We start from the raw sequence: 12552 nt of genomic DNA, 5'->3' as shown, positions 1-12552 counted from the left end.
TCATCCCTACAGATAACCGCACCTCTTCCAGACCACCCTTACGAAGGCCCTGTCACCTACCCTGCCCCTGTAATCTACACCTGAGATCAGCCTGCCACACCCTCCCAGGGTCTTCATCTGTCAGTACCTCAATCTCCTCCTGGGCAAACAAGTTATCTTGCATGACTCTCCTCTAAGGAATATGAACTGAACAAACTCAGTGGGAGCACTCCAGATTTCAATAGAGGTTGGCAAACTTTTCCTGTTAAGGGCCAGACAGTAGTCTGTCATAGCTCCAACCCTGGCCTCTGCTGTGACTGTAAACAAGTAACCATGTCTGTGCCCTGACAAACCTCGGTCTAGAACTGCTATCTGTGCCACTAGGCCAGCTGGGAAAGTCCAGACAAAAGGGGGCTCTGGAAATCCAGAGGGAGACCAGCAGGGCAGGCAGAGGGCACACACCCAGTGTGAGATGTTAGGGAAGGTACACAATGGACAGAAAGGGCCACAGCAACTGCAGAGATGACCAGCAGGCTCAATGAGGTGTGTATTACCCACGGCCTTTCCCCACCCCCCAACCTCCCGCTACCTAGAAACTCAAAGTACAGAATGTTGCCAAGGGAAGACAGCTGCCCACCACCAACTCCAAGTGATGACAAGGCCGAGTGGGTTGTGGTCTCAGGAGCAGGCACACCTCATGTCTTGACCACTCTGACATCAACAGTGAATCAGCTACCACCAGTCCCTATACGGGAGGTTTCTGTTAGGTACAGATTGTATAACACGTGCATATTCACCCACGAAATGAGAAAAACTACTCTCTCTCCAAATTTTGGGCATCACAAAAATGCAGTCAGGACCACACAAACCTTGCTTGCCAAGATGGATGGATGGGGTGGCAGTGGCGGTCTTGTCCACGCTGTCCCACTCCCCATCTTTCTTTCTAAAAACACTGAAGTGAGTAGGTGGATAAGCTACCTACCCCACTCACCTCACAGTCATCAGGGCTCAGACTACAAACACTTCATGTTCTGAGGTACTGGGCAACTTGACCAAGGCCAGCTCTTCTCAAAGTCATGCTGGAGTTTTGTCAACTTCTAAACTCTGCTTCCCACATGGAGACAAGCTGTGGTCAGGACAGAACCCACTTCACAGAGGAGGAAGGCTTGGGAGTGGAGAGGCTGGGAGGCCATAGTGAAGGCCTGTGCAGAGGCTGCTGCCTTGGAACAATCCAGGGCTGAATCCCATCCCCCACTCCCAAGATAAGCTTCATGGGGGACACAGGAGAAACTTCAATCATTAAAAAGACAGACAAGACAGTACTAACACTGTGCAGTCAGGGGCTATACTTAAGTCAGTCCTTACTGAAGGATTAATAAAAGGCTAACAGAAGGAGGTGGTACAGGGTGACCATAACGTTTTCTGAGCACTTGAGACTTGTCAAGATTTAGAATAACTGGGTCACATTTCCAACCCCTTTGTTATGAACATCTTGTTAAAGAGGAGATAGGCTAGTGTGATGACGTGAATGAAAACAGGAAACAAACACTGAAAGCACAACGACTCTCTAGAAAACGAACTACCTCTAGGCAAAAGATGAACACTTTATTCATTGTCCCTGGGATTCCCTTGAGGCTCCGAGGAAAGCAAGGGTCCTCACGTAAAATTGCTTACAAATGAACAAATATCACAACACAAAATTACCCTACATCACACAAAGCACGCAATGACAGTCAAATATTTCTCTCGCAATTTCTGGGGGAAAAGTAAGACCTCACAAAGGGGACACCCCGCCCTCCACGCCCCATCCAAAGGCCCCAGTTCCTCACCAGCTCGTGTGTAGAACCAGTTCTCATCGTAGGGAGCAAGTTCTTTATGCTTGGCCAGCTTGACGGTGTCCACCCATTCAGGGACTTTCAGCTTCCCGGACCTGGGACCAGGACAGCCAGAAAGGCACAATTCAGGAGCCTCCACAAACTCCATCCCAATTCCCTTCCGTCAGCACAACTATACATCACTAGGAGCCCAATGTGCCCCACAACAGGAAAAATACTGAAACTCAAACACAACCCAGGCCTCATGTACAAAGAGTGGACTCCACACTAACCTCCAACAAGCTCCCCCAGCCAGAAAAAGAAAGCCCGAGGGCCCAGAGGCGTCGGGCAAGACCAGAGCCCCCACCCACTCGACCCCCACCCAGTCCCCACACTCACTTTTTGAGGAAGGCTGCCAGAGCTCTGACGAACTCCTGCTGGTTGACATCTTTTACAGTAACTCCAGGCATCTGCGGGCAAGATCGAGCATGAGAACACAGGATGGATGGAGAAGACTGCCAACGGTCGGGGCCCAGCCCCACGGCGACGGAACCGCCGCACTCCCCTTACTTTCCGAAGGCCCTACTTGCAATTCCCCGCTTTAGAGGCCCCGGCGCCTGAGGGTCTTACAGAGCTTACCGATGACCACGGTCTCTTTGGGGCGCATTAACACTGCCTGACCCCGTTTGTGAAGACGCTGTATGTAGCAAACCCCTGATTCTGCCCTCCACGCCACCCGCGCTTTCCCGGGTGTCCACCTGGCCCAGCCGCGGTTTCCGGACCGCGCGGGTCAGACATGTCCAGACCTGCCGCTCGCACGTGGCCGCGGCTCTAGGGGGCGGGACGGCCCCACGCGGGTGCTCCGGAGCTCCCAGGCACGTGCCTCGGGCTCGGAAACCGAGCCCCGACTCCGCGCGCCCGGGTCGTTCCGGAGCACTCTTCTTACCGTGCGGCCTCCGCGCTGCCAGCCAGGGGAAAGGGAGCAACGGGGTTTCCCGGGCGCACAAGTCGGGCGTCAGTTATCGCGAGAGTTCCTAGAGCTCGCGAGAACGGGTTTACAAAAAAGCTGGCTCCACCTCTCTCAGGGCAAAGGCGGCTTCACCTCCGCGGACATGGGCGGGTTTGGTGGGAGGGTGGAAGCTTTTTCCTCCTCGCTCTTCTTTCTCCTGCAGCGAGACAGAGTGAGGAGCTCTAATCTCGAGCAGGAGGGAATCTAGTTTCGTTTGCACCAATCGTGGAATGGAACGAATAGCGGCGGAGGCTGTATCTCCTGGCGGAAGTTACGGGGAAACTGGCTGGGCAGGAAATAGACCGGCGCCTCCAGCGGGACGACCCCTTTTTCCGAGTGCAAGTGGCTTTTCTGGTCGAAGGTGGGGCTAGTAAGGGCGGAACTGTGACCAGGAGCCCAGAGGAAGGACACGGAAGAAAGGCGGCCAGCCCGCCCTTTCTCGACCAGCAGTACTCGCGAGAGCAGGAGACGGAAGCCCCACCCTTCTTAGGGCGGAAATTGCTTCACCGTGGCCCTGGAGAGCGTAGTGTGAATGAGGCCCTGGAGGCGGGGAGCAGAAAAGGGCAGGAACAGGGAAGCAGAGGCGGGACCTTCGAAGTTCAGCTCTGCTTCCTAAAGCTCGAGTCTCTTCGGACATGTGTGTGTGCTTAGTCACTCAGTCCTGTCAGACTCTTTGTGACCCCATGCACTGTATCCCACCAGGCTCTTCTGCCCATGGGGATTCTCCAGCCAAGAATAGGGGAGTAGGTTGCCATGCCCTCCTCCAGGGGATCTTCCCAACCCAGGGATCAAACCCAGGCCTCCTGCAATGCAGGCAGATTCTTTACCTGGGAAGCCCCTCTTCAGACAAAGTGCACACAATACTAATTCTATCGGCAAATGTTTTTTGTGTGCCTATTCTGTGCAAGAAACAGGTAAACATGTACAGTGTTACATGCATTATCTAGGTTAATCCGACTAAAGTCCAAGAACACAGAGGACACACCTGCGGTTTGATGAAGTTGCTGACTTGCTGCGAGGAGAAAATATTGAAATATGAATCCTAAATGTAAACTACAATGTGTCAGCGTAGACAGCAATTCTAACAAATGTACTACTCTTATGTGTGATGCTGATAGGAGGGGAGGCTTTGGGGAGCGAGGGGAATATGGGAGCTCTTACTTTCTGCTCAATTTTGCTATGAACCTCAAAACTGCTTGAAAGAAAAAAACTCTTAAAAAATGGTTTGAGGGTGGGAAGTTGTTCATGTTGTGATGAAGCCATGTTACAGTACATGGACTTTTTAGGGGAAAAAAAAAATTCCTAAGGAATCAAGACAGCGTGTTTAGTCATTTATGCTGAGTGGCCAGAGAGGAGTTGCATGCAGGCTCTGTTAGAGGGGAGAACGTGGCTGGACAGGCCCAGGTGATCAGGCTTGTAAACTAGGGGCCAAGGGCCCCTGAGGAATGTAAGGAAGTCTATCTAAGGGGCTTATTAGAGATATTAAGTCAGATGAAAAGGATGAGGGTCTATGTAGGGCATGGGTTATAGAATTGTCTATGTGAATATACGCTGGCGGCTGCAGAGCCAGCTACACAATGTGACAGGGATGCAGGATGAGGTCTCGTGGATCAGGCAGTGAGGGTTTGAGTAGAGAACTGGATGGGGGTAGGTGGTATGATGGTGCTACATTGGTCAAGGAGCATAGTCTGGAGGGGACCAGGTTCACACAGGACTGAGTGAAAGAGAGTGTGGATTCCCAAAGGGCAGAATGTAAAAGGAGCTCCTGAAGTGGGTGTCTCTTTGGAGAGGAGCAGGATGATGCTTCAAATCTGGAAACTCATTGATTTCTGCAGAACACGAATGAGGATGATACATGAAGGAAGCTTAGAAGAGGGATGATTTACTCAGTACCCTGTTGGACCTGGGCAACACCTTTCCTCACCTGGTAATGGGTGCTAGGAAAGGGAGTGACATACGAGACAGTGCTTACAGTCTATTAGCTTTAATCTCCAAAGGCTTGTCAGAGGCCAAGAGCCCATTGGCTCCTCACAACTGCAAGTGAAGGATGCTTCAGCCATGTAGGAGCATGAACAATCTGTAAACCGGCCTTTTTCCCCACACCTGAGTTCTGCAGAGCCTCCACCTCTCTCCCTGGGGAAGTGGTTGGGGAAGCAATGGGGGCGCCCTGACAATTTGACAGACAAACTAGATCTAGCCAGGATTGTAAAAGGTCCTGCTAAGTCTGACAAGAAGGGGAGATGGGCTGCAGAGAAATGGGTCCATGAGGAGTGGCCTGCCCCCAGCTCCTTTCTCCAGTCTTCATCACTTTCTTTTTCCCCCTCCCTTTTCTCATGTCATCCTTTAACCTCAAATTATACTTTCTCTTTTACTGTTCCCAGCTGTGTGAGCTTGGTGTACTGGGGACCTTTGGTCAGCCCTGAATAGCAGGGTCTTAGCATGTTGCAATGCTTCCCTCCCCCATGATTGTAGAGCTTGGCTCTCTGTCACTGAGAGAGCATGGCACAAGGCTTAGGCAGGTCTGTTAAGGGGCAATCATACATCTAAGTTAAAACAAGGTCAGGGAAGGAAGGTGTAAACCGACTTAGGTTATCCTTTGGTTATCCTGCACTGAGTCCTAGTCCTGAGAAGTGTTAGAGATTTGTTGCTCTGTAATCTGTTAGAATTAGAAGCAACTCATCTTCTCAAGACCCCAAACTGGAAAACAGCAAGTTGTAATTGGATGCCATCACCATCAATTATCTTGAATAAAAAGAGGTGTGTAGGTAACATTAGGAAATAGAATCAGTGCCCAGGCAGAATCATCCTCCCAGGCATGAACTTTCTGTTTGGCCCTTTTAAGAGTGGGAATGGGGATGGGGGTCTCCAAATCTTCGTATCTTTGGAATAGCTCAACAGGTCACCACGTACTTGGAACAGTTCAAGAAGAAAAACTTGACAGCAGAGGACTAAGAAACAAATGTGAGTAAGATATTACTACTTACTGCTATCTTGAATGCAAAAGCAAAGACTTTTTGAAAAACCCTTGGGATGTCTGTCTGTCTCCTGAATTTTTCACTCTCTGTATTATAAAAATTATCTATTAATTGATTTATCCACCTGCAATGCAGGAGACCCAGGTTTGATTCCTGGGTTGGGAAGTTCCCATGGAGGAGGGCATGGCAACCCACTCTAGTATTCCTGCCTGGAGAATCCCCATGGACAGAGGAGCCTAGCGGCTTACATGGGGGTCACAAAGAGTTGGACACGACTGAGCAACTAAGCACAATTGATTTGGGCCTGGCAAGGAAAAGGAACCTTTCTTCAGTATTTGCCTACAAATTTTTCCTAAAATACTTGGACAAGTCATTTTCTCTCTTTAAGCTTGTTCCTTTGTTTGTAAAATCAGAGTAATCATGCATAGCTTACAGCGTTGCTGTGAGGATATGTGGGAATTGCATACAGTGAGTACTCAATAAATGATAATTGTCACCATGCTTTTATAGGTCCTTCAAATCTTAGATACATGAACCTCCCAAGTTTAGGAAAAACCTTTTATAAAGACTAATTTGATTATTCCTGTTCTGATTGGTCTCAGTCTCCCCATTATAAAAATATTATGTTAGATTAGCATTGGGGCTTCCCTGGTGGCTCAGCAGTAAAGAATCTGCCTGCAATGCAGGAGACGTGGGTTTGATCCTGTGGTTGGGAAGATCCCCTGGAGAAAGAAATGGCAACCCACTCCAGTATTCTTGTCGGGGAAAATCCCATGGACAGAGGAGCCTGGCAAGCTAGGGTCCATGGGGTCACAAAGAGTCAGACACGACATAGCAGCTAAACAACAGATGAGCATTTAAATTGGCATTCCATTGACCAAAGCTGGCCTGAAGGTATGCTTTGTTTGACCTACATAGGATTTAAGCACAGCACAGGATTCAAAGAAAAACTGAGCCAGCATTTGAAAATTAAGAAATGTAAAACAGAAATCTAGTTTTCCAGCTTCTCTTAAAAAATCAGAAGATATGGCAGTACTGAGCCCACATTCCTGCCTGGCAACAATTCACTAGGGCTAAAAGGAAGCTGCCCCCTTAGGTGGGGCATGCATTCTCCGTTTGCCAGGGCTCCTCTGGCCTTCTTTACTCATTTATATGATCTGTTTGGCCCTGTAGGTATTTCAACCTGTGCCCCTCTGAACAGCTGGAAACTGTCTATGCTTGGCACAGAGCAGTCACTTAATTATTCAATCAGTGAATCAACTACTGTGTTTCCCTACCACTCTTTCTTACCTGGCCATACAAAGAAATCCAAGTTTGTAGTTACTTGTGGTAGTTACTGAGTAAGTGACTTTCATTTTGAGGACTGAAGTGAACAAGTCCTTTCTGTCCCTCAGGATAGACTAGGTTCAGTTCAGTTCAGTCGCTCAGTCATGTCCGACTCTTTGCAACCCCATGAATCACAGCACGCCAGGCCTCCCTGTCCATCACCAACTCCCGGAGTTCACCCAAACTCATGTCCATCAAGTTGGTGATGCCATCCAACCATCTCATCCTCTGTTGTCCCCTTCTCCTCCTGCCCCCAATCCCTCCCAGCATCAGGGTCTTTTCCAATGAGTCAACTCTTAGCATTAGGTAGCCAAAGTATTGGAGTTTCAGCTTTAGCATCAGTCCTTCCAATGAACACCCAGGACTGATCTCCTTTAGGATGGACTGGTTGGATCTCCTTGCAGTCCAGGCGACTCTCAAGAGTCTTCTCCAACACCATAGTTCAAAAGCATCAATTCTTCAGCACTCAGCTTTCTTCACAGTCCAACTCTCACATCCATACATGACCACTGGAAAACCCATGGCCTTGACTAGACGGACCACTGTTGGCAAAGTAACGTCTCTACTTTTAATATGCTATCTAGGTTAAGCTGTGGTAAAAAAACAACTCCCACATCTCAGTGGCTTAATACAATACTGGTTTATTTCCTGCTTACTCACACAAACCAAGACACAAAACGAAAATACTCTTCTGTTTTCACATTCATGGAGGCAGACATGAGTGCATAGGTATATACAGAATCACATGTCAAATGAATACCCTGGAACATGAACTCATGCAGAAATCTATTTAGATACTGGTTAGCTTAAACTGCACTTTCTTTTTGTTGGGGATTTTAAAAGGTCCCAGGACCCAAGGAAGGTAAGAGAATATCCACCTTTGGCCAAGGAGACGGCCATGCTACAAAAGGAACCAAAAGCTAACAAAGCACCTGAGAGCTTTAGAAGGGCCTGAAGCGTGTACTACATTAAATTCCATGCAGAAATCTGTGAGTAAAATACCAAATGTGCAATGCCTACAGGCTGCTGCTGCCCCCTACCCCAGGGGTCTCCACTTCTGGGCTTCTAGCTTAGGAGGGAAATGGATCCCAGTCGCCCAATATGCAGAGCCACGGAAGGGGCTGGGCTGGGCCGGAGAGAGGGCCCAACAGGCTGGAATCCTCTTCCTCCAGCAGCAGCTACAGGAAGGAAGCAAGAGGGCAAGACCAGGTCACATCCATCTCCCCTCCCAGCAAACCCTCCCTTTTTACCCCATCTAATATCCAGGCCCATCTTTGTTCACCTGGATTATAGCAAACACTTCCTCCTCACCGATTTTACCACTTCTAGTATTGCCTCATCCAACCCCTCCATCACAGCCACCATACTTATCTTTCTAAAGCTCAGAGTCTCTGAATACATCCCTGCCTAGCTCAGAAATATTCCCTTGTTCCCCTTCATGTATGGTTGCTTGTTTACCTCCATGATCAGAAGCCCTTCCAGACTCACCTGGTTCTTTCTCAGCAGTTCCTTCAGGCCAGTTTCCTCACCTGCACTGCATGCCCAACCCATCATTTTGGACAGGATAAATCTCAGCCTTCCCTTTCCCCATAGGTGTTTCTCACGCCTCAAAATTCTTGTAGCTCTCTTCGAGTTTATCACTAACTTTGTGAAAGCATCCAGGTTTTCCAAATAGGATGCCTTTAAAGGCAAGTTGCCAAATAGGAAACTGTTTAAAAGCAATTATTAAGGGTCCAGGCCAGACTCTTGATACCTCCTCAGTCCCTCTCCAGACTTTAGCAGGCACTGTGGGTCCAGAGAAGCCCTGGGCTGGAGTGAGGAGACCAGGCTTTACCACTGACTTGCTGTATACTCTCAGGCCTCTCTCAGGGCCTCACTTTCCTTGACATCAGGGCACTGGACATTTGCTTTTGAGCACACACAAAAATAAATTCACTGAATAACTCTCAACTGTAATCTAAGGGGCTAGGTTGAAAAGCGTGGGGCCTGGGATCTTCAACTTGCTGACCTCCTGATCTCCTTGGTTAGTCCCTGCTTGTTCCAGCACCTCTGTTTCTCAGTCATGCCTTTCCCATCCTTTCCTTTTAGAGAACAGGTTACCTGGTGGGCCACAAGGATGGAGCAGGGAGATCCAAGCAGGATTGGCGGGGCCAGGAGTCAGGCGGGGAGCCTGAGATGAATCTTTCAGTCCCACAAGAGCCTCAGCTGCCTCCCGCTGCAGCTGCCACTCTGAGGAGGCAGAGGTCCAGGTCAGGCGAGAGGGTCCGGGGGCCTGCAAAGGAGAGATGCAGACTGGGAATCCCTACTTCTGCCCACCCACCAGAGGCTCCCTGTCCCCGGTTACTTCATTATTCCCTACTCTTCCCTTCCCCAAGCTGAACTTCCTCCCAGGGTCCTGGATCCCACTTCTTTTTCAGGACCTGTGGCTGTAGCAGAAGAGGGTCTGGGGTGCCACAGGGCTGGAGTATCAGAGTTGAGCATCTGGAAATAAGGAAAAAAGATGCCAGGGTGATTAAACTCATTGACAGACATGTATACATGAAAAGAGGAACAGGATTTTGCTGTGTTCTGATCTGGGATTCTGAGTGCCTGTGGTCTTAGGTTTTGTGGCTTTGGGCAAGTCCCTCCTTCTGTTTGCCCTGCTTTGTTTTCTGTAAAATGGAAACGTTTTACAGCTTCTTACTCCCAGAGCTACTGTAAGGATTATGGGAAACAATTGGTGTCACTTTAAAAAACAATGGACAAAACACCTAGAGGGATTTGAATGATTGTTCCTGCCCTACCAGTGTCTGATTTTCTTCCCTCCCAGTTCCTTAATCCCCATGGAACTTGAGGAGCTTAGCCAACCTTTAGGAAACTTTGTCTAATGGCCTCTGGCCTCTCTCCTAGGCCTCTGAAGTTCTTACCATCATGTCCCCCGACCCCTCACGTCAGTAGGCAGTTCAACCCTATCTGTTTAAGCAGATTTAATAGCCACTATTTGTTTAAGGCCAAGGCTTGTGCTAAGTGTATTCAATATATTATTGCTAATTCTTAGTATTACCAAAAGATAGTACTGTCTTTGATTTACTAATAGGAGACAGGCTCAGAGAAGTAAAGATACTTGTACAAAGATTCATAGCTAGCCAGTTAGGAGAGCTCTGCCTCACACAATAGTCTTAAGTCTTTTTCTTCATCATCTACTATGGTGTCCAGCACAGGGTTAGGCACATTACAAACACATGTCTTTTTCTCCCTACTCACGTGCGGGGCAGGGTAGAAGGCCCTTGGGATTCTCCAGAAAGAGGAGCTGTCAGTATTGGGTGAGATCCTGTGCAGGTTGGGAGAGGCCCATGAGTGGGCAGCCGGAGGGTGGTGCCAGGGTCAAAACCTAATGAGGAAAAGAGAATGCAAAGTATATAGTGTTCAGAGGTCACGGCTTCTGTCTTGCCTTTTCCTACCCTGTATCCTTTCGCTCTTCTCTTTCTGACACAGTGGTACACAGTCATTCAAATATCTGTTGAATTAACGTTGAATTCATCTTACCAGGGAAAGGATGCAGTGGGATAGCAGGTTCTTGGCACAGCAAGCGGCACACCACTGGGGTTGGCATGGAAAGGCCTGGAGGCAGCCAATGCCCAGAGGCCCAAGGGCCTGGAGGCATTGGAGTCCAGGGCAAAGGCAAGGCTTCTGGGGGACGACTGAGCAGCAGAGGGCCCCGAGAGTTCTCCTGCAATGGCAGGGAGCACGGGTTGAAGTCAAGTTTAAGGCTGGAGAAGGAATGTTCTAAGATAGAACTGGGGCCCCAAAACTTCAGAGCTTGAAGGGCTGCAAAATCCCACCCCATCATTTTGCCCATGGAATAGAAGTGATTTGCCCAAGATTACATAGCAAGTCAGGGCTGGACCTAGAACCCAGGTATTGTGGGCACAAAGGAAGGGATCTGGGCAGGGGCTAGGACAGGAGTCACTCCCTCAGGGCCCAAGGGGACCTTGTGCCACTGGGACTGGCACAGGCCTTCCTTACCTTTCCAGGAGGTGTCAGTGCCAGTGGAACAACATGATGGGGAATCTGAGGCTGGGGAGCTATGTTCTCCTTTCCAGCTGTGAGGGACCAGGGAGAGCTTTGGGAAGCTCTTTCTCCTGAGTGCCTCCACTCTAGCCCAAAATTGAATTTTTATCTCCCTCTGTCCCATTTCTACCCCCTGATCTCATTACATCCTTCCAACACTTAATCACATTTTACATTGGGCAGGGAGAGGCCCAGAGAACAGAAACTCCTTGCCCAAGATCATATATCAATTCAGTGGCAAGAGTGGGGCTCTTCTCCCTACTTAAGCTTTTCCTGCCTAAATTCCTCTGGCCACAGCCAGTGACACTTACAGTGGACCCCAGGTCGAGTGACTCCCTTCTTGACACGGCTGGGAGCTCTGGGAGGAGCTGCCCCTCTCATGAGTCCCTGGGTTAGGTGCCTCTTTAGCTGCGCCTCCTGCTGCCTACGCAAGGCCACCTGGGCAGCCATGACCCTTCGGCGCTCCCTAAAGAGGGGGAGTTGTGAGTCAAAAGTCAAGTCAGCCACCTTTTAGATGAGGCCCATCCTCTCCCTTCTCTGGATCTCATACTCACAAGATGAGGACACATTTGTGACACTCGCATGCCTGAAAGAGGCACAAGCGCTTGTGGCCCTTGAGGTGGGCAGTGACACCGTGGTTGCGGCAACGGGCACAGGTTGGAGAGCGACTGACAGCTCTCCTGGGGATAAGTTCCATGCCCTGGGGGGCTCTGGTTTCACCCCCTGTGGCAGAGTCTGAAGGGCAGTGGTGGACAGCAGGCATTTCACTGGGGTCCATGGATCTAGGGGCAGGAGTGGAGGGTCAGGGTGGCCACGTGGGTCCTGTCCTGACTGTCCTTCTTGCCTCTGGGAGACCACAACAGAAGGGTTTTCCCAGTTTGCCCATCCTGGGACTCAGCTGTCACCCTTGATTCTCCCCTGGCTCTCTCCCTTCTTCACCCTTCCTAGGGTATCCTCCTCTCCAAGAACCTCTCTCCTCTTTCCTTTCTTATGTATCTTTCGATCCAAACATTATTCTCTGCTCATCTGTACCTTCCCAAGCACATATACCAGTTTGGGGCACACTCAGGCACTCGCATGCCCCCTGCAACAGTTCTTACACTCCCCTTTTCATCACCACTCCATTCCCACGATTTTCCTGGCATCCTCTTCCGCAATTATCATCTTTCCCTCCTGCAGTTACCCAATTCCCACACATGCTTTCATGTTCCCCTTTCAATCCTTAACCCTCATGTGTGCCGTGCAATTCAACCTCTCCCTGCAGCCCTTTTAATCAGACCCCCTTGCACCCCAGTAAATATATCATTCTCAAGAATCCCTTGTCCCACTTTCAAGAATTATTTTCATTTCCTCAGCAAAGGCTTACTGAGCCCCTTCCACGTGCCAGGCCCTGATCTAG

The 12552-nt window shown here is 49.6% G+C and overlaps 2 protein-coding genes across 3 annotated transcripts in view; both read right to left on the bottom strand.

Annotated features, from left to right (window-relative positions):
- Positions 1-3063, bottom strand: part of RPS19 (ribosomal protein S19) — a 7927-nt gene extending 4864 nt beyond the window's left edge. The window contains exons 1-3 of the mRNA XM_010862994.1: positions 2740-3063; positions 2193-2263; positions 1809-1909 (exon numbers count right to left, since the gene is read on the bottom strand). Of these exons, the coding sequence (XP_010861296.1) occupies positions 1809-1909; positions 2193-2263 (172 nt within the window). The 5' untranslated portion in view covers positions 2740-3063. The remainder of the gene's footprint in view (positions 1-1808; positions 1910-2192; positions 2264-2739) is intronic.
- Positions 3064-7724: 4661 nt separating this feature from the next.
- Positions 7725-12552, bottom strand: part of DMRTC2 (DMRT-like family C2) — a 5357-nt gene continuing 529 nt past the window's right edge. Inside the window, exons 2-9 of one of the 2 annotated variants that reach the window (XM_010862974.1) lie at positions 11708-11935; positions 11465-11619; positions 11109-11185; positions 10629-10812; positions 10347-10473; positions 9524-9584; positions 9204-9375; positions 7725-8281 (exon numbers count right to left, since the gene is read on the bottom strand). In XM_010862974.1, the coding sequence (XP_010861276.1) occupies positions 8169-8281; positions 9204-9375; positions 9524-9584; positions 10347-10473; positions 10629-10812; positions 11109-11185; positions 11465-11619; positions 11708-11931 (1113 nt within the window). In that variant the 5' untranslated portion in view covers positions 11932-11935 and the 3' untranslated portion in view covers positions 7725-8168. Of the gene's footprint in view, positions 8282-9203; positions 9376-9523; positions 9585-10346; positions 10474-10628; positions 10813-11108; positions 11186-11464; positions 11620-11707; positions 11936-12552 lie in introns of those variants that run through there. The other variant, XM_010862981.1, reaches the window with a different exon arrangement.

Source organism: Bison bison, unplaced genomic scaffold (genome assembly GCF_000754665.1).
Source record: "Bison bison bison isolate TAMUID 2011002044 unplaced genomic scaffold, Bison_UMD1.0 scf7180017858349, whole genome shotgun sequence".
NCBI lineage: Eukaryota > Metazoa > Chordata > Mammalia > Artiodactyla > Bovidae > Bison > Bison bison.
The sequence above is the reverse complement of the archived record's forward strand: the minus strand, read 5'-3'. Positions and strand labels throughout refer to the sequence as shown.